The following is an 18,049-nucleotide window of genomic DNA, read 5'->3' as shown; positions in this document are numbered from 1 at the left end:
CAATCATGAAAAGTTAGTTGACGATTAATTCAAATAATTGCAAAGAACGATTTCATTGTCTCTTTCTGTTCATTTTATTCCACTATTATAGTATAACCCTAATACCATATTGTCTTAAATCAAAGCCAGGTCTCAAATAATGGCTGGGGGCAAAGTCTGTTCTCTTCTTGAATCGTGCCCTCCGCGGTTGGGTTAGGTTATGGTTATGGTTAGGCGTCGTGGAGATAACTGGTTAGGGTGAGGTTGGGTTGAGGTGAGGCATCATAGAAAATTACTAGCTGGGGTAGACGTTTGGTCTCAGGCTAAGGGGAAACGCAAATTGAGGGGGAAACAAACTTCGACACAACAAGGCAAAACTTTCTGTCCTCTCAACCTACAGATTTCACCTGCATCTTTTGAGTTTTATTTATCATTTAAAAGTTGAGAGCTAAACATAAATAGGTTCAGTGAGAGGTTTGAAAGGATTCAGATTAAATAAGCAAATTCAATATTGGATTCAGACTGAATAAAATGCTAAAACCCCAACCACTCTATGCTGTTTGAAAAGTGATGCATTCGTGGAGCACAATGTATCTCTGTCCTTTGTTAGGTCCAAAGTACATCTTATGTTTCAAAATTCTAAAGTAATCTCAGTCAGTTTGCCCCTGCGTTTTATACATACTGTATGATTGTTTTAATAAGAGCATTAATGTTGTTCTCTTTTAATGTTATGGCCCCTTAATTTTCCTCCTGTGTCCCTAAAATATGTGTAGAACCCTGATATACAGAGTTCAGGACATCTGAGAGTAGTACATCACCAAACCTCAATTTCCCATATATTTTCTAACATGATAAGGAAATTAATCTCAAGATCAACATCCAATTTTCTTTCAGCATTGGTTCACAGAACTCCCTCCTGTGTTGACCTTTGAACTGTCAAGATTTGAGTTTAACCAAGCACTGGGACGACCTGAGAAGATACACAACAAGCTGGAGTTCCCCTCTATGCTCTACATGGACAGGTAATAGAAATATTACCACAGTATTTGTCTCTAGTAAATAACAATGAATCCCTCTTCTCTTTAAGACTGAAGCCTATGCTGTGGTCATTGTTTTGTTAGGTACATGGACCGGAACAGGGAAATAACCAGGATCAAGAGGGAGGAGATCAGGAGGCTGAAAGAGCATCTGACGCTGCTTCAACAACGACTGGAGAGGTACTACTTGTCCACAATACCTGTTTATTAAGCCAAGGTCAATAATGCTCTCTAGACAGCCATGGAGAGTAATTTCTCAATCGACCATGCCCTGTCCTAGTCTGCCATTCTGCTCTCTATTCTTATTTCTCTCTCCCTCGACTTCCCTGCATCTCTTTGACACACACTCTTTCTCTCTGTTCTCCCGCAGGTATCTGAGTTATGGCTCAGGCCCCAAGAGGTTTCCTCTGGCAGATGTCCTCCAGTATGCCATGGAGTTTGCCTCCAGTAAGCCAGTGTGCACCTCCCCAGTAGAAGACATTGACTCATCAGCGCCCCCCGGTGGCACAACAGGACAACAGCCACCCCCACCAAGGCAAGTCTAATAACAGATAGCCTGCTTTTTACCAGCCGCGACAGTGTGGCCGGTATTGTTTTAACCTCTTGTGTGTGTGTGTGTTTGTGTTTGTGCGTGTCATCATGGCAACCAATCTTTTCATCTGAGTGGTTCTTTCAGTGTTTTTTTTCATGCTAGCAGAATGGCTCTAGAGATGTCAATGCCGGTTGGTCAGTCGACCCATCACAAACTGAAATATCTCAACAGCTACGCTCCTGATCTCCACAGGATGACATTTTTGGCTTTTAGTGAAATTTCTCAACAACTATCAGATGGATTGCCATGACATTTTGTACAGACATTACTGCACTCTCCACTTTGGTGATCCCCTGACTTTTCATCTAGCACCACCATTAGGTCAAAATTTAGATTTGTCCAATACTTTGGTTTATGACCAACTACTTGCAAAACTAATGACCCATCCATCAGCCTGAGCTATACTTTCTTTTTAGTGCTAATTTACAGATGTTAGCATGGTAACACGCTAAATGAAGATGGTGAAGATGGTGAACAAGGTAAACGTTACACAAGCATTGTCATTGAGAGCATGGTAGCATGTAGCTCAAAGCACTGCTATAGAGAGAGAGCACAACTAAGTCCCGCCCACACTGGAGGGGAAAACGATTTATTGCTCTCCATTGACTTTGTATTGGGTTACGCCTCCTTGTCGCGTCGGTCTGCTAGCAAACAACAGAAAAAAGCTGCTGTGTGGTGGGATGCACTACCAACAGGGCAAAGAACCCAGAGCTAAGTTTTTATAAGCTACTGAACCGAAAAACTGAGCTTTTAAGAAGACAAAAGTGGATTAAGGCAATAAGACGTGAGGCATCAGCAGGAAGAATTGGAAAACTGTGGGATCCTGACGTGTGCAGCAAGCATTTTGTCACTGGTCAAATATCCAAATGTCAGTTTTAGGCTAACTATATTTCTGTAAGTTAAGCTAAAGCATTTTGACAGTATGCAACTTGTGTTACAGTGAAATGTGGATAAACCAGAAAGCTATGCAGTATTATGTTTGCAAGTTAAATAATGATTCTGCAACAAGCAGTGGAAACCCTTTTTGCAGTACATGTTTGATAGAAATTTAAAAAGTGATTTGACAGAATTTTATTTGAATTCCATTTTTATCCTGTCCAATACATACTGTATAAACCACAACCTTGCATACCTTCAAACAGCGCTGAGGTGCTGTGAGCTGCCTTGATCGGAGCTCATGCTGTGGCCCCTTAGCTAATCTCATTGGCAATGTCAACATTTCTTGAGGTGGGGTCTGCTTTGACCCCCAAGCCTGAATAGGATTTTGTTTTTTCATTGTTGTAGCATTATTTTAAGCTGCAAAAAGGCTGGTATTGGAATATTGGACCGTTTTCATTTTATAAACTGTCTCTCTCAACCTGCAGCACAGCCGAGCAGGACTCCTTGCCTCCCCTAGAGAGCTCAGGCCCTGTCTCAGGACCCACCACAGCTCCCACTGCAGCCCAGCAGCAGAGAGTACCCATTCATAAGCCCTTTACCCAGTCCCGGCTACCTCCCGACCTCCCCATGCACCCTGCTCCGCGCCACATCACTGAAGAAGAGTTGAGGGTGCTCGAGGGCTGCTTACATCGCTGGCGGAGTGAAGTGGAAAATGATACCCGTGGTAGGTGCCTCCCATTTGCAGCCCTTTATGCTTGTCTCTGATGTGGTTCCTTCAGCATGATTTACCTGTCCATTCCTTTCTCTGTAATATTGCAAAAGTAAACATTAGATTGGCACTTACTAATAGATTGTATATGATGTTCTTCCCACCAGATCTGCAGGGCAGTATAACCAGAATCCACAGAACCATTGAACTAATGTACTCTGACAAATCTATGATGCAGGTAAGCAGCACTTTTCTGTAATTAGCCATATTTGCAATACAAAAAGCCACATCACTCCCTCTTGTCTACTGAAAGACGTTTTTTGTACGGTTAAATGTACTGATAAATACTATATGTACTGATAAATACTATATACTATACTAAATAGTCTTATTTCAGGGTGTATCCCAGCTGCTTTTAAACATGCTGTAGTGCAGCCTCTTATTAAAAAGCCAAATCTGGATGCTTCTGTTCTCTCTAACTTCAGGCCTATTTCTAAGCTACCTTTTCTATCTAATAATCATGGCATTCATGAAAAGTTTCAGTCTGGGTTTAAACCATGCCATACCACTGAAACAGCTCTTTTAAGCGTTTTTAATAATCTTCTATTAACTGTTGATTCAGGGAACTCTGCTATTCTTTGACCGTGGTTTTAGAACAGTCATCTCTTCGTCATCTGCAGTTAGTACAAAATGCAGCTGCTCATCTTTTAACTGGTAAGAGAAAGCGCAATCACATAACACCAGTTTTGGCCTCCCTCCACCAGCGACTTGTCCACTTCAGGATTGATTTTAAGATTTTATTGCTTGCTTTTAAGGTTTTAAATGGGCTGGCGTCACCGTATCTGGCAGAACTGTTACATTATCATGCTCCAGTAAGAGCACTGAGGTCAACCAACCAGATGCTCTTGGATGTTCCGAGATCCAGGCGCAAAAATAGAGGCGACTGAGCCTTTGCAGTGGCTGCCCCTAATCTCTGAAACAGTTTACCTCTTGATATAAGAGCTACCCAGACCCTAGAAACTTTTAAGTCGCTGCTGAAGACCCACCTCTTCTCATTGGCATTCAATTCTAGTTGAGCTTGACACCCTGATTTCATTTTCTATTGTGCTGCTGTTCTTTTATTATGTTTATTGTTTTCTTTTTATGTATTTGTTATTAACTTTTATGTTTCTTTATTTGGTATTTTATCCTGTTCAGCACTTTGGTCAACAGTTGTTGTTTTAAATGTGCTATATAAATAAATTTGACATTGAAATTGACATCAACTGCATCATTTGTTAATCAGCATTTTGCATCTCCTATGTGTTGTTCCAGGTTCCATACCGACTTCATGCGGTGCTGGTCCATGAAGGCCAGGCCAATGCAGGCCACTACTGGGCTTACATCTACGACCCACATCAGCGTTGCTGGATGAAGTACAACGACATCTCTGTCACCAAGTCGTCCTGGGAGGAGCTGGTCAGGGACTCATTTGGAGGCTACCGCAACGCCAGTGCCTACTGTCTCATGTATATTAATGACAAGAAGCCCTTTCTCACAGATGGTATGCATGGACCAAGGTTTAACCAGTAGTAGGGTTCATATGTATCTTTGATGCACAATTGTAGGAATTGTGTAAGAGGTCAGTTTATTAATTCTGCCATTTTTCTCAAAAATACAGTTACAGGCCAAAAGTTAACATCTGCTATGTATTTGATGGGTGGACTGATACAGTCATGGGAGACACGTTTACTGTCATCATATGAAAAACATTTCTTAGTTAACCTTTTATTCTCTGATTTCTAATGCTTATTTCATGTTTCACTCCCTCGCTGGATATCACATAATCTCATATGGACGTAACCGCTATGGATGTAAACGAATACCAATAAATTATTCGGATATAAACAGATAACACCCTCTGAACAGATATGAACAACGTCCAAATTATTAATATGCTTTATTTGATTAATTTACAGATACAGATAGTAGCTTTGCATTATACCCATAGTAACCACTTTGCCTTACCCCTGAGCTTCTTAATTTAACACTCGAATAAAACAGCACTTATGTCCTGTTATCTGTTGGCTCAGTTAAATCAAAGTAGTGAAGCTGATTCCACTCAGACTTTGTGTTGCCATTTCTCCTGTAGGACAGTTTGTAGTGGTTTGGCCAGCTCAGACTGGCTGTTGAAAATGACAAATCAGCCACAAGAACAACTGAGTTCTTGTCAAAGGATAGGTTTGAGTCTTATTCAGTTCATGTAGAGGGAGTCATATCTTTTAGCAGAGCAGATTACGTTCATTGTTTCTCTCTTTTGTTTGTGCAGAGGAGTTTGATAAAGAAACGGGACAGATACTCAGCGGCATGGACAAACTGCCTCCAGACCTGAAGCATTATGTGAAGGAGGACAATGAGCTGTTTGACAAGGAGATTGAAGAGTGGGGCGCCCTGCAGGCCCGTAAGGCCCAGCAAGAGAAGCTGGCCCTGGCCACAGCGGCAGCCGCTGCTGCCTCAGCTGCATCCAGCACCTCCACTTCTTCCTCTTCCCCTCAGCCCATGAGTATTGAGTCCAGCCCTCCAGACAACACAGGTCAGGGTCATGGCACTCAGAATACAGAGTAGAATACTTAATTGAGAATCAATACTTGGTAGATAAATACAGAAAAACTCTTGCTCCCTAGAGAGTTATAAAAGGATGATGAATTGACCTTGAAATACTGGCATGCAGCCTTACCGCTCTAACTCTCTTTGACATGTTATTGTATATAATATTGTATACAGTATAATATAGGGCTGGGCGATATGGCTTATAAATAATGTCTCTATTTTTAGGCTATGCTGCGATAAATGATACTATCTCCATAAACACATTTCCTCTAAAATTAAATACCGTAAATTCTCAAATAGTACAAACATATGATGTTCTTATAGAATATGATGCATTGCTGTAGATTAAACTACCTAACAGTATATAAAGTAGTTAAAATTAGCTAAACCTTAAACATCTGCAGCAGTAAAAGGCAACGTACACATTAATGCAGTAATATTAAACCAAAAACATCTTATATAATAGTAAAACACTGACAGGGAGCATTTTACTGCACAATGAGTACTTTAAAGGTCCAGTATGTAACATTTAGGAGGATCTATTGGCAGAATTATTTATATATATATATATATATATATATATATATATATATATATATACCTACCAATGGCTAGAGCGGGCTGGATTGAAGGACAGCACAGAGGCACTCATCATGGCTGCACAGGAGCAGGCCCTGAGCACCAGAGCAATAGAGGCCCAGATCTACCGCACCAGACAAGACCCAAGGTGTAGGCTGTGCAAAGAGGCCCCTGAGACAATCCAGCACATAACTGCAGGGTGTAAGATGCTGGCAGGAAAAGCATACATGGAGCGCCATAACCAAGTAGCTGGCATAGTGTACAGGAACATCTGCACTGAGTATGGACTGGAAACCCCGAGGTCAAAGTGGGAAACACCTCCAAAGGTGGTAGAGAATGACCGAGCCAAGATCCTGTGGGATTCCAGATCCAGACTGACAGAATGGTAATGGCGAACCAGCCTGACATCGTGGTGGTTGACAAACAACAGAGGAAAGCCGTTGTGGTTGATGTGGCGATACCAAGCGATGGCAACATCAGGAAAAAGGAACATGAGAAACTAGAGAAGTACCAAGGGCTAAGAGAAGAGCTGGAGAAGGCCTGGAAGGTGAAGGCAACAGTGGTGCCCGTGGTCATTGGAGCACTCGGGCAGTGACCCCAAAACTGGAGGAGTGGCTACAGCAGATCCCTGGAAGAACACCAGACATCTCGGTCCAGAAGAGCGCAGTACTGGGAACAGCAAAAATACTGCGCAGAACCCTCAAGCTCCCAGGCCTCTGGTAGAGGACCCGAGCTCGAAGGATGAGACCACCCGCGGGGGGTGAAGGACAAAGTTTTTTGTTTTTTTTTTCGAAGTATGTTTTCATTAGTGTATAATCACCTGAAAATATGAGTAGTCCAGAAAGTACAAACCAAACACTAGCTCTAGACAGGGCCTTTCGTGGCCACCATAGTTTCTCCTACACGCTTGGAAGGGGAGGGTGAGGCGAGCGGTATTCAAATGTTTGCTAATTGCAGTTTCACCACTAGATGCCACTAAATCCTTCATCTTAGTAAGGTTTAGAATGCAGAACTTTTACTTTCATTTACATGTAGAAAATCATTTGAACAAGCTTGTGTGAAAAGAAAACTTTTGAAAGGTAAAGAACCATGCATTTTTGCATTTTTCTGATTGTGTCGTTGCCCTCCTGCAGTACCCCAGCAGGACCCAGAGTACATGGAGCAGCCATCACCCACGAATGACTCCAAGCACCTGCAGGAGGACACCGAGAGGGCCATCTCTAGGGCTGCTGCTGAACAGGAGGACAGAAGCCCTGAAGCATTGTTAAATGTGGTATGTAAAACATGCCAAGTCATTGTCACCCATCATGTGCCTTAGGGGTGGGGCAAAAAATAGATTCTTAGATGCATTGGGATTCTCTCTTGAAAGATTGTCTCGATGCAGAAAGGTCAATAATCGGAAATTTAACGCCCCAACCCGCTGCCACTGCGACCGCTGCTGAGCTCTCATTGCGTTATTAGGCGGAGCTCTCAGGGTGGCTGCTAATAAACCGGAGATTGCCAATCCCACAGGCACATTCAGATTTGTTCAGATGTTTATTTGAAGTGTATCACACTTCAAATAAACGTCATTTACAACGGAATCACCCAAATGTGCCAATTAGCAAAACGAGACAAAAACAGACTGAAAGGTGAGTTCTTCTCCCCACAGTGTTCAGGCAGCCTCCCACTGCAGATTTGAACTGTGCCAAAGTAATAATAACTAATGCTATAGAGTGTTTATCGCTGTGTATATGCGACCCCACCCGCATATACTGTACATCTTAGAGAATTCCAAATTAAAACATATGGTCAAAGTGCTTAAGCCTCACTACAATGTGCCTTCATGTGTGCATTTAGTCAGTCCGTTGTGCCTGCCCTGTATAAACGAGCACAAGCTGCATATTAGGAATTATTAACAGGTCAGAGTCTTTACTGATTATTTATTTTTATTTATTTTTTCTTATTGACAAATGCCAGTAACTCTTACAGTAAGAATGATGGCCAATGAGCCACCATTGAATGTTTACATTTTTCAAAATACTTTTTATTTTATTTTTTCTGCATTTACACACCAAGTTGTCTAACTAAGCTAAAAGATGATGGATGAAAATTCATATGTTGATTTTAATTATGGATCATTACAAATACACTATGGTTTAAAGGTAGCAAATAGTCACAGTGAGAAAAAATAAATCATGTATGGAAATCAAAAATTTTGATTTGCACGTCAATAGAAGTAAAATACATGTGCAGTTGAGGGAGAAACCCACTACGGGCTTATTTAAAAACCTCACCTAACTTTAGCATGCATTTTTCACAGAAAGAGAACTGGATTTTGTCCGTTATTGTTACACTGGAATTGTGTTGGGAAGAGATCTTTTCACGGCCAATATGGAGGGGGGGAACAATTACAACACCAAAAAAAGGTTTCATTATACATGTGGGCGTGTGAGTGTGAGTGAATCCCTATTTCATGCTTGTTCGAGTTTCCAACACCATGTCCACAATTGTGCCCCGTGAGTCTGAACAAGGATTGGAAGTTATTTGATCTGTCATGCCCAGTTTTGAAAAGACAACGTCAGCTGAGAGTATGTCGGTCAAAACCACATCACATGTTGTTGTGTTCTGATATTAAATGAGTTTATTTGTTGAATACTATGTTTGGATGACCCTGATGAAGGCAACAAGCCGAAACGCGTTGGTCTGACAATAAAGTTGTTATGTATTCTACAAGCGTGGCTGGAGTTTTGACCTCATCATGAGTACTATTTTTTCTAATATTTCACTGTAATTTTTTTCCTCTACATTTATGTTCTTGCCTTTCCATCAGTACTCTATCCTTCCTGTTTCATCTGTCCCATTCTCTCTACAGTCTCTTCCCCCTCTCACCTCCCCTCAGCCTGAGGTCCAGGTGAGCACCCCCTCCACCCCTCCTCCTGACCTGGTCACGGTGGATGAGTCCCCTGGCCAGCGCACGGTAGAGGTGGCCATTCCTAATGTGGGGACCTTTGTCATTGAGTCAGAAGAGGGGGGGTATGATGACGAGGTAGCTCTCGCCCAGACAAATCTTCTCTCCCTTTTTGTGCTGAGAAGTCTGTGCCTGTTTGATGTATAGAGTGAGAGCATCATCGCCCATTCACATGGCTATGCATAAGGTTTTTCACACCTGAGAAAATCTGACACTTTATGCCGACTGATTTCAGGATTGGCTCGAGGCTGAAAATGCTGTGCAATAAGCCTGACCTCTTTGTGGCCTTCCTGCATTACTCTTGTGTGAAAAGTCTCTTCTTGAGCCAGTCTGCATCTTGGCACAAAGGCAGATTGACCTTTTGCAGAAAGCTTAGGTCTGCTTTTTCACACACTCTTAAGTGGAAAAACACTCTTAAGTGGTGTGATTTGAATAAGCTGTTGTATGTTGTCCATTTGATACTTAACTTTTGCCTGTATATAAAACCAAATGCACCTACAGGGATGTTTAGTATAGTTTGCATAGATTTCATGCAGTTATCATGGAATCATAGTTTCTTTTTCTTTTGGGTTGGCTAGGTCTCAGCAGTAGTTGTAGGTCAGTATGTTCTGAGTGTAGAATTGTTGTCAGTATTTCAGCCTGTCTCCTGCACTGTTAGCTATCTGTCACACACAGCTGTCATATGGCTGCCTTGGTTTTCACACATTATCCTTGTGAGGATTGCGCATTGTGCCATTGAACTGACTGGCTGTGTCCCTCACAATTGTGTCACTCTAACCAATGCATGCACTGCTGAGTGATGTCTGGCATGCCCTGACTGTGGTATGCTTTACTGTAGTGCCTCAGAGCACACAACGTAGTGGTTGACCTTGCTCGGTTCGTCACAAGGACCTATTGTTTTGTTTAACATGGTTCCTGCTTCCTGGGCAGGCAATGATGACCCCCAACATGCAGGGTATAATTATGGCCATTGGCAAATCCAGCAGCGTATATGAAAAGAATGGGCCTGAGGCAGCCTTTTTTAAGGTACACACTATATCTCCTTTACCTTTCCTCATTCCGCACTCACTCACTCCACCTCCATCCACCTTCTTTTTTATGTCATATATCAGTTTCTTGGTCTTCTCCTGTCTACTTTCTTAAAGTGCAGCAAGAAAGATAAAAACACTTTACAGTACAGTAACTGTTACAGTATTTAGTAACTATTGCAGGGACAGTGTAACTCAACAGAGTAACTCAAACCTCACAAATCATGTGGGGCTATGTTTGAGGGGGAAGTTATCAGTATTCTGCTGCACTGGTGCTCAGCTCTAAACTGCTGAACTTTCTGGGCAGCTCATTAGATTATTGAAATCAGTCATATCCAGTCAGCATCTCTGATGTTGCCAAAATCTTGTTTAGAAATTTAAGTTTTCAAATGCTTGCGGCCCATCCCTTTAAATTGAGCACTTGACTCTCAAATCTCTTAAGAAATAAAGCGATCCACAAAGTAAGCTGAGAAAACGTGACAGTTCTGGGTGCCTCTTCTCAATAACGACAATGTATAGTGAAGCAAAGAGAGATGTATTTCTAAGGGGAAAAAAGTCAAGATGCAAATAAGGATCTAATAGTATCCAAGAATGTATTGAGAAAGATTTCCATAAATAGATTATCTCAATAAAAATCCTGTCAAATTGCATATGTAACCGTTTTCCTGTTCAGCGAGAGATGGAAGTAAGAGAGTAAAAGAGAGCGAGTGAATGTGTGTGCCCACCTAAAAATATTTGATGTGAAATTTGATATTTATGTTACCAGTATGGAGACACATTAGCCTACTGTAGAAATTCTTTGTGTGTTTGCATCTAACTCTGAATACCCATTGAACCTATGACTTTACTACAGCAAAAAGAGGCAAAATTGCAGTTATGATTGCACATGGTGTTTGTTTTCAACATGTTAATATTGACAATAGCTTAGTCCAACATTTACAGAATCCATTAGACAATTTGTAGTCCTATTTCAATCTGATTTCTTGAATCACAGATGTTACAGATGTAGAAGTATGAGCCTAAAATTGCAAGTGCATTGTGAGTTTGTAAATCAACCTAAAGGTTCTGTCTAAAAGTTCACAATATGACAAAAACAATCACATCCAAAATTAATTTTACTGCAGAGTAAAATCCTTTGTGGTTATCTTTTTAATTCGCGACTGAAGAGGACCTGAATAAGTAATAGTATCCATGTCCATACCACCTCAACCTTGGTCAGAGTTTTTAACCATGAGTTGTCACTTCTTTCTCTCTGTGGTCAGGCCATAAAGCTGGAGTATGCTCGTCTTCTGAGATTTGCCCAAGAAGACACATCTCCTGAGAATGACTACCGACTACAGCACATCATCGTCTACTTCATCCAAAACCAGGCGCCCAAGAAGATCCTGGAGAGGACTCTGCTCACACAGTTTGCTGACAGGAACCTGGCCTTCGATGAGAGGTAGGTTAGACTGTACACTCTGCCACAACTTAAAAAAAAAAAGGCTGGTATGCAATTGAGTGCATTCTGTTCTCTCTCTTTTTTCTGGTTGTTTTAAACTTAGTCGCTTAAAAGAAGTTAAGTTATATCATTTACATACAACCAACTTCTCAAAATGACCAGCAGAGGGTAGCAGAGACGTTGACTCTGACATACAGGACATACAGGTTTACTGTCAGCACAGACTGACAGTGTCTCATCTGGACAACACTTTTGCTGCAAAATCCTTTCTAATGGTATTCCCTTCTTTTATTCAAACACAAATCTTAAGAGACACATGTCCAATAATGACTTTTTTAATACTGCTGGCAAATATCAAGAGTCCCTCCCTATTAACATTGCGATGCACATGTCATTAGGATATGTAATGCCCCTTACTATCTCTTAAAACTTTTTAACTACGCTTGTTGGCCTCGATCCATATTCATGAGTGAAAAATTGATTTCTCCCTTCTCCTCTATTTTGAGCGAGATAATTAGATTTATGTGTGCATGTGGCCTCAATAGGAGCCTCCGGAGGAGTGTTTCACTTCTCCTCTCAGCACTAAAGAGTGATTCATTAGGCCATGTTAAGGCCTAGGGGCAGAGTGGACTGTTTCATCTCCTGGAGTACCTCACTGTGACTCACCATCTTATTGCTAACGCCAGTTCCTCTTCCTGTCTCCCCACCTCCCCCTCAGATGTAAGAGCATTATGAATGTGGCACGTGCCAAACTGGACCTAATTAAGCCTGAGGAGGTCAACATGGATGAATATGAGGTCAGCAGCGGTGTCTACTGAGTTTTATTTATCTAAAATAGTAGATTTCAGTCCTTCTGTACGGCCTTTAATGCAGTATTATAGATTGTCTTTATAGCCTTGGCTGTAACATAGTTAATCATTACAAATGCTAGTATTTGCTAGTCGATATTACTTTTTAGATTTGAATTTCATTGAGCTTGCCTATGGTAACTTCTGTTTATCTTAATCAGATGTGGCATCAGGCTTACAGGAATTTCCGCGAGACAACCATCTTCATGATGACTGGCTTGGAGCTCTTTCAGAAGACAAAGTATGGTGACACCTTTCCAATGCTCCTCCTAATATCTAATATTGGAAAAATGTAACCCAGTCTCCAACTATCTTGTAGCGTTGCACATTACATTTATTTTCAGTTAATTTCTCATCTGCAGCAGCCAGTAAATGTTGAAATGTCACCTGCAGAGGGCAGCAACTTATAATCTGTGCAACTCCTAGCTTTATAGCTGTGCAATGAGTTCATCAAGTTTATTTTGTCTTTGAAATGGTTTACTCTAAGTTCTCAGTGCAACTTTGATACTATTTTATCTGCATGTAACATCTGTTTATTTCTTTCTTTCCAGTTACGTGGAGGCTCTTATGTATCTGATTTACTCGTACCAGTACAACAAAGAGCTTCTGTCGAAAGGGCTGTACAGAGGGCATGATGAGGAGCTTCTTGGTCATTACCGTCGAGAGTGTTTGCTGGTGAGGCGGTGCATGCAGTAACACAGTGATTCATTTCAAACAACTTGTCGTTTCTCTATTGAAATTTGTGGATATGTTTATTCCTTTATGTCATATTTCTTCAATTAAACAAAGTGATTACAAAGAGGGCCATACCTCTGTAAAGAGTCTGTTTTGGATCGGACACCTTTTGTGTCCAGCAGGTCTTTTGTTGTGATCCCCATCTCTTCTTTGTCATTCACTTTCTTTGTCATTCACTTCCTCTGCTAAAGTGACTCAGCAAAACTAACATGGCCAGACATTTCCCCTTCAATACTGAGCTGTGGTACTATAATCAAATTGCTTTTGCTGAGATATTGCTTTGGCTTGCTTGCAGCCCACAAAAGATTCCACTGAAGGTTTTTCATCTGATACTGACAGATGAAAATCCTTTCAGCGTTGTGATGTGAGCCCCTTTTCATTTCACCCCCACCAAGCTCCAGGCTGTGCTTTGGTATTTTTGGTTAGGGCTGAGGGTATTTTGGTCTGATCAGCCTCATACTGGTCTTTAGCAGCCCTCTCGCTGCTGCACTCAGTAACCTTACACCAGCATTGTGCTCATAATGTAATCATTGGAGTGGGAATAGGAAGCAGGAGGGCCAGCGAGTGTAAACACATTATCATGAGACACAAGCTTGTCCTCAGCTAACCTCAAACCTCAGCTCTGCACAGCCTGATCGGTCATCTTAGATCTCTGGCCAGAACCTCTGGCTGCGTCCGCTCAGCTGTTTACCTTCAGCTCTTGTTTTAATTGAAAACACTGCTAACATTGACACAGTTAATGTACTTGGATGTTTTGCAAATCCAGCCTCGCAGTCCACGATTCCAAACTGGCTTGCAAAAAACAGGTCGTTTCCTCAGAGAGGAGGTCAGGGAGTTTGTCTGTGACAGCAAGGTGGTTTTGGCCAAGAACAGTAAGAAAAGCTTGTATCCACATGCATGCAAGAACGTCAGGACCCACTTCAGTTCCAGCGGCTGTAGAATAGTCTGCGATATTAATGATGTCTGCAGGATTACTGTTAGTTCTTTGGCTGTCTAGTACTTATCTATAAGAAGAAATGGAAAACTTCCCTAAAAAGAACAAAACAAAAATAGTGAAATGAATGACTAGTAAAAATGAAAACACTCAAGAATATTGTTTGGAGGAAAAACAATTACTTTAGATAACACAAATATGAAAAGCAAAGCAGAGTCAGCAAAGTCTGTTCTTTGACAAAGTTATTTCCTAAAAATAAGAATTAGTACTCTTCCTTTCCTTGGCCAGGACATTCTGATGTTTAAAAGCCATGAGGGCAACTTGGCCTTTCAACTTAATGCTTTAGTTCATACTCTTTCTCAGAGTCATAACTCAAATCTGAACACACCAACATGATATACATATTTTTTGATTCAGTGTGACTTACACTTTGAGGATATCATTATCTCCATGAATAACCATCCATAAATCATCTTGGAAATTATTGAAAAAAGACGGTCCTTTAAACTGCAGAACTTGCCTGAGAATCATAAGTTTTTCAGTTTTCTTCAGTGTCACAGTAATCCAGTGATAATTGTCTGTACATTCATTGGTACATTACAAACAGGAACTTCTAATAGCTAATTCGGCATACTTTCAATTGTGCCAATTTGCCAAAACAAAAATTTAAAAAATAAATATATGCTAAAAAAAAACAGGTCTCAAGTTGTAGCCCACAGCTAACTAACTGACTCTATGGCAACATTATACTTCCTGCTTGCATCCACCAGTTTTGGGAACTGTAGTTCCAAAACTTAGTGTTTGATTATCCCCCAAGTAAGACAAAGAATAATAGGAGTTACAAAACCCACTACTATTAACTGTTTAATATTATCTGGGTCGGTGTTGGGGGGCGCAGTTGTCTGAGGGGGGGCCTCAGGGCCTTGTGCAAATATTAAAGCTATATATCCGATGTACAGGGAATTACTGCTAATGAATGAATGTATCAGACAATTGTTTTAGTAGCACATATAATGTTATGTATTAAAGATTCATCAGTGTCTCTCCCCCCATAGAAATTAAACGAGCAAGCAGCTGCCATGTTTGAGTCAGGAGAAGAACCGGAGGTGACGACGGGCCTAGGCATCATGAACGAGCTGGTGGTGCCCTGCATCCCCCTGCTGCTGATCCACGACACTGAGAGGGACCTGCTGGCAGTGGAGGACATGAGGAACCGCTGGTGCTCCTACCTGGGCCAAGAGATGGAATGTGAGTCCCTGGGAGAGAAGGAGCAGACTCGGCCTATTAGATATTTCTGGAGAGTTGAAGTCTTAGGTTACTAGTACGTTCCCCGTACCCCTGCCAGAGATCATCATAATCAGGCCGCTGCTCACTTTACACATTCGAAAGGTTTCCAGGTTGTGCAGCATTTCCAGTCCTGAGAAATGTATGAGAAATTGATGATTTTAATTTTTTCATATGAGAGTACACTGAATATCTTTGGGTTTTGAACCGTTGGTTGAATAAAACAAGCAATTTGTATACATCACCTTGGGCTCTTTGAAATTATAACATGACATTTTGTATGTTCGTAAATTAATCGAGAAAATAGCAGATTAATCGATCGGATGAAAATAATCATTAATTGCAGTCCTATTATAAACCATTTATTAAATGTTTTATACGCTTATAAATCCTAAATGGCAGGACTTCAAGTGTTGCCAACATATTTGACTTTAAACTGAGTTGGCCCTTTGACTCACTGTCAGTATTTCACCACATCAGATATCAGTCTTCTTCAGAAATGGCGTAAATAAATTGAAAGCCATACAACTACAGCTGAAACGATTAAGCAATTAATCGATTGACAAAAAAAGATTCTGAAACTGTTTTGATAATGGATTTATGGTTTGAGTCAAACATCAAAAAGGCCCAACATTTCAGTATTTTCAGTTTTTCTCTGTTATATATCATTCTAAACTGAATATCTGCTGGTCAGACAAAACAAGACATTTTAAAGGCATCACCTTTAGTCACTTAGACTTTTTCACTATTTTCTGACATTTTATAAACAAAATAATTAATTGATTAATCAAGAACATCATCTGTGGATTAACAGACAATGAAGTTAGTGGCAGGCCCACATACAACAAATTAATTTTTTAAAAATTTCTGTCAGATTACACTAAGAAATGCTCAGAGAATGCTCCTGAAAATCATTTCCTGGTAGAAAAATAGGACTGAAGAAGATTCCGCTTTTCTCAGAATGTTCCAGTGTCAGTCCACTGAGAGCCTGTTCTCAGAGTTCCTGGCCTTTGTTCAGGAAAAGCCGAGTATTATCACCCAGACCCCTATTCACTGGAGTTTTACAATCTGTTTCTGTTGTGGAACATGCTTTCAAAGTACTTGTGATAGCACATTGAAAATATTTACTCTGTGATTTCTGTGTTTAGGAATCTGATTTTCACTCCATCGTGATGCACGGCCCAAACGGTTAATCATTTACCATTTTTCTGTCTGTCCTCCTGCTGGCAGCTAACCTCCAGGAAAAGCTGACTGACTTCCTCCCCAAGTTACTGGACTGCTCAACAGAGATCAAAAGCTTCCACGACCCTCCCAAGCTGCCCACCTACTCCACCCTGGAGCTGTGTGAACGGTTCAGCCGCATCATGGCCGCCCTCTGCAGGGTGCCCACCGAGGGGAGATGAGCTCAGAGGGACCTCTCCCTTATCACAGGCCCGACCCTGGGCAGAAATCCGTGGACCTCTCTTCTTAACCCATGCCTTCCTTATAAATCCAGGGGTCACTCGCTTCTAGCTGTTATTCCTCTGTTACTCTTTTGCTGCTATAGGTTTTATCATTATAAATATTATTTCACTTTTATTTTAAGCAAAACGCAATGGAGGAAGGGAGGAGAGGATGGACTGTTGGGAGGGAATAATGAAATGAAAGAGGAGAAGTTGATGGAAAAACAGTGGCAATCCTGCAGTGGTTGAAAGCCAAGCACATTCTGCTTCAGCAGTGCAAAAAAAAAAAAAAAGAGTTTGAGGGTTTTTCATAGTTTATTATTGTTGTTGCTGTTTGATTCAAGCTTCCCCAACCACGCTCATAACCCTTTCTAAAGCATCCCTCTCTGCGTGAAAAGGATCACCCTGCTGCTCTGCCTCCAGTTTGGTACAGTATTACCATGTTTTGTTTTATTTTTCTAAGGAAGTAAGGAAGAGAGCCTTCAGATTTATCAGCGGCTCACAGTATCTCAAATGGATCTCATGTCTTTGTGGACTGCGCCAGAATGAGATGTTTTAAGTGCTGTGGTAGACAGCCATGGACTTCCTGTGGCTTGTTAATACATTGAGAGAATAAAATTTTATTTATGGCCCTTTTAGGCCAAATAAACAAATGTTTTGCCTGATGTGGATTTTTACTTTGCTTGCACAACAATAACTTCTACTGACATTATTATTTACGTCGCACATCGTTGTTAGAAGTGAAACATTCCCTTTCATCTGAGACATTAAGGCGATGGACAGTGCGACTGGCAGTTAGCAAGGTGAGTAGAGGTTCAGCCTCCTGCTTGAAGTCACACTGACAAGACCGACTGTATGAATCCAACCTGAGATCTGTGGCCAGAGAACAGTCTCGAGCTGTAGGTTTTCCTGCTGTGCTCACTGCGGGTATTACACAGCTCATTAGTCAGACTTTCATTAAAGTGGGGATACAAACTCCGAAGCATATAGCATGTGGTCACAATAATAAAAAAATATTAAAAA

General features: G+C 41.2%; 1 protein-coding gene across 8 annotated transcripts in view; it reads left to right on the top strand.

The window, feature by feature from the left end:
* usp25 (ubiquitin specific peptidase 25) overlaps positions 1 to 17,679 on the top strand; it is a 39,394-nt gene extending 21,715 nt beyond the window's left edge. For 3 of the 8 annotated variants that reach the window (XM_044222503.1, XM_044222502.1, XM_044222510.1), the window contains 16 exons: positions 874 to 1,001; positions 1,101 to 1,196; positions 1,387 to 1,551; positions 2,973 to 3,211; positions 3,364 to 3,434; positions 4,511 to 4,739; positions 5,505 to 5,768; positions 7,498 to 7,637; positions 9,219 to 9,392; positions 10,245 to 10,340; positions 11,605 to 11,783; positions 12,502 to 12,580; positions 12,793 to 12,872; positions 13,183 to 13,306; positions 15,356 to 15,548; positions 16,815 to 17,679. In XM_044222503.1, the coding sequence (XP_044078438.1) occupies positions 874 to 1,001; positions 1,101 to 1,196; positions 1,387 to 1,551; positions 2,973 to 3,211; positions 3,364 to 3,434; positions 4,511 to 4,739; positions 5,505 to 5,768; positions 7,498 to 7,637; positions 9,219 to 9,392; positions 10,245 to 10,340; positions 11,605 to 11,783; positions 12,502 to 12,580; positions 12,793 to 12,872; positions 13,183 to 13,306; positions 15,356 to 15,548; positions 16,815 to 16,987 (2,430 nt within the window). In that variant the 3' untranslated portion in view covers positions 16,988 to 17,679. The remainder of the gene's footprint in view (positions 1 to 873; positions 1,002 to 1,100; positions 1,197 to 1,386; positions 1,552 to 2,972; positions 3,212 to 3,363; positions 3,435 to 4,510; positions 4,740 to 5,504; positions 5,769 to 7,497; positions 7,638 to 9,218; positions 9,393 to 10,244; positions 10,341 to 11,604; positions 11,784 to 12,501; positions 12,581 to 12,792; positions 12,873 to 13,182; positions 13,307 to 15,355; positions 15,549 to 16,814) is intronic. The other 5 variants (XM_044222508.1, XM_044222507.1, XM_044222505.1 and 2 more) reach the window with 4 other exon arrangements.
* The last annotated feature ends 370 nt before the right edge of the window (positions 17,680 to 18,049 follow it).

The sequence above is a fragment of the Siniperca chuatsi genome, linkage group LG14 (genome assembly GCF_020085105.1).
Source record: "Siniperca chuatsi isolate FFG_IHB_CAS linkage group LG14, ASM2008510v1, whole genome shotgun sequence".
In the NCBI taxonomy this organism is placed as follows: domain Eukaryota; kingdom Metazoa; phylum Chordata; class Actinopteri; order Centrarchiformes; family Sinipercidae; genus Siniperca; species Siniperca chuatsi.
The sequence above is the reverse complement of the archived record's forward strand: the minus strand, read 5'-3'. Positions and strand labels throughout refer to the sequence as shown.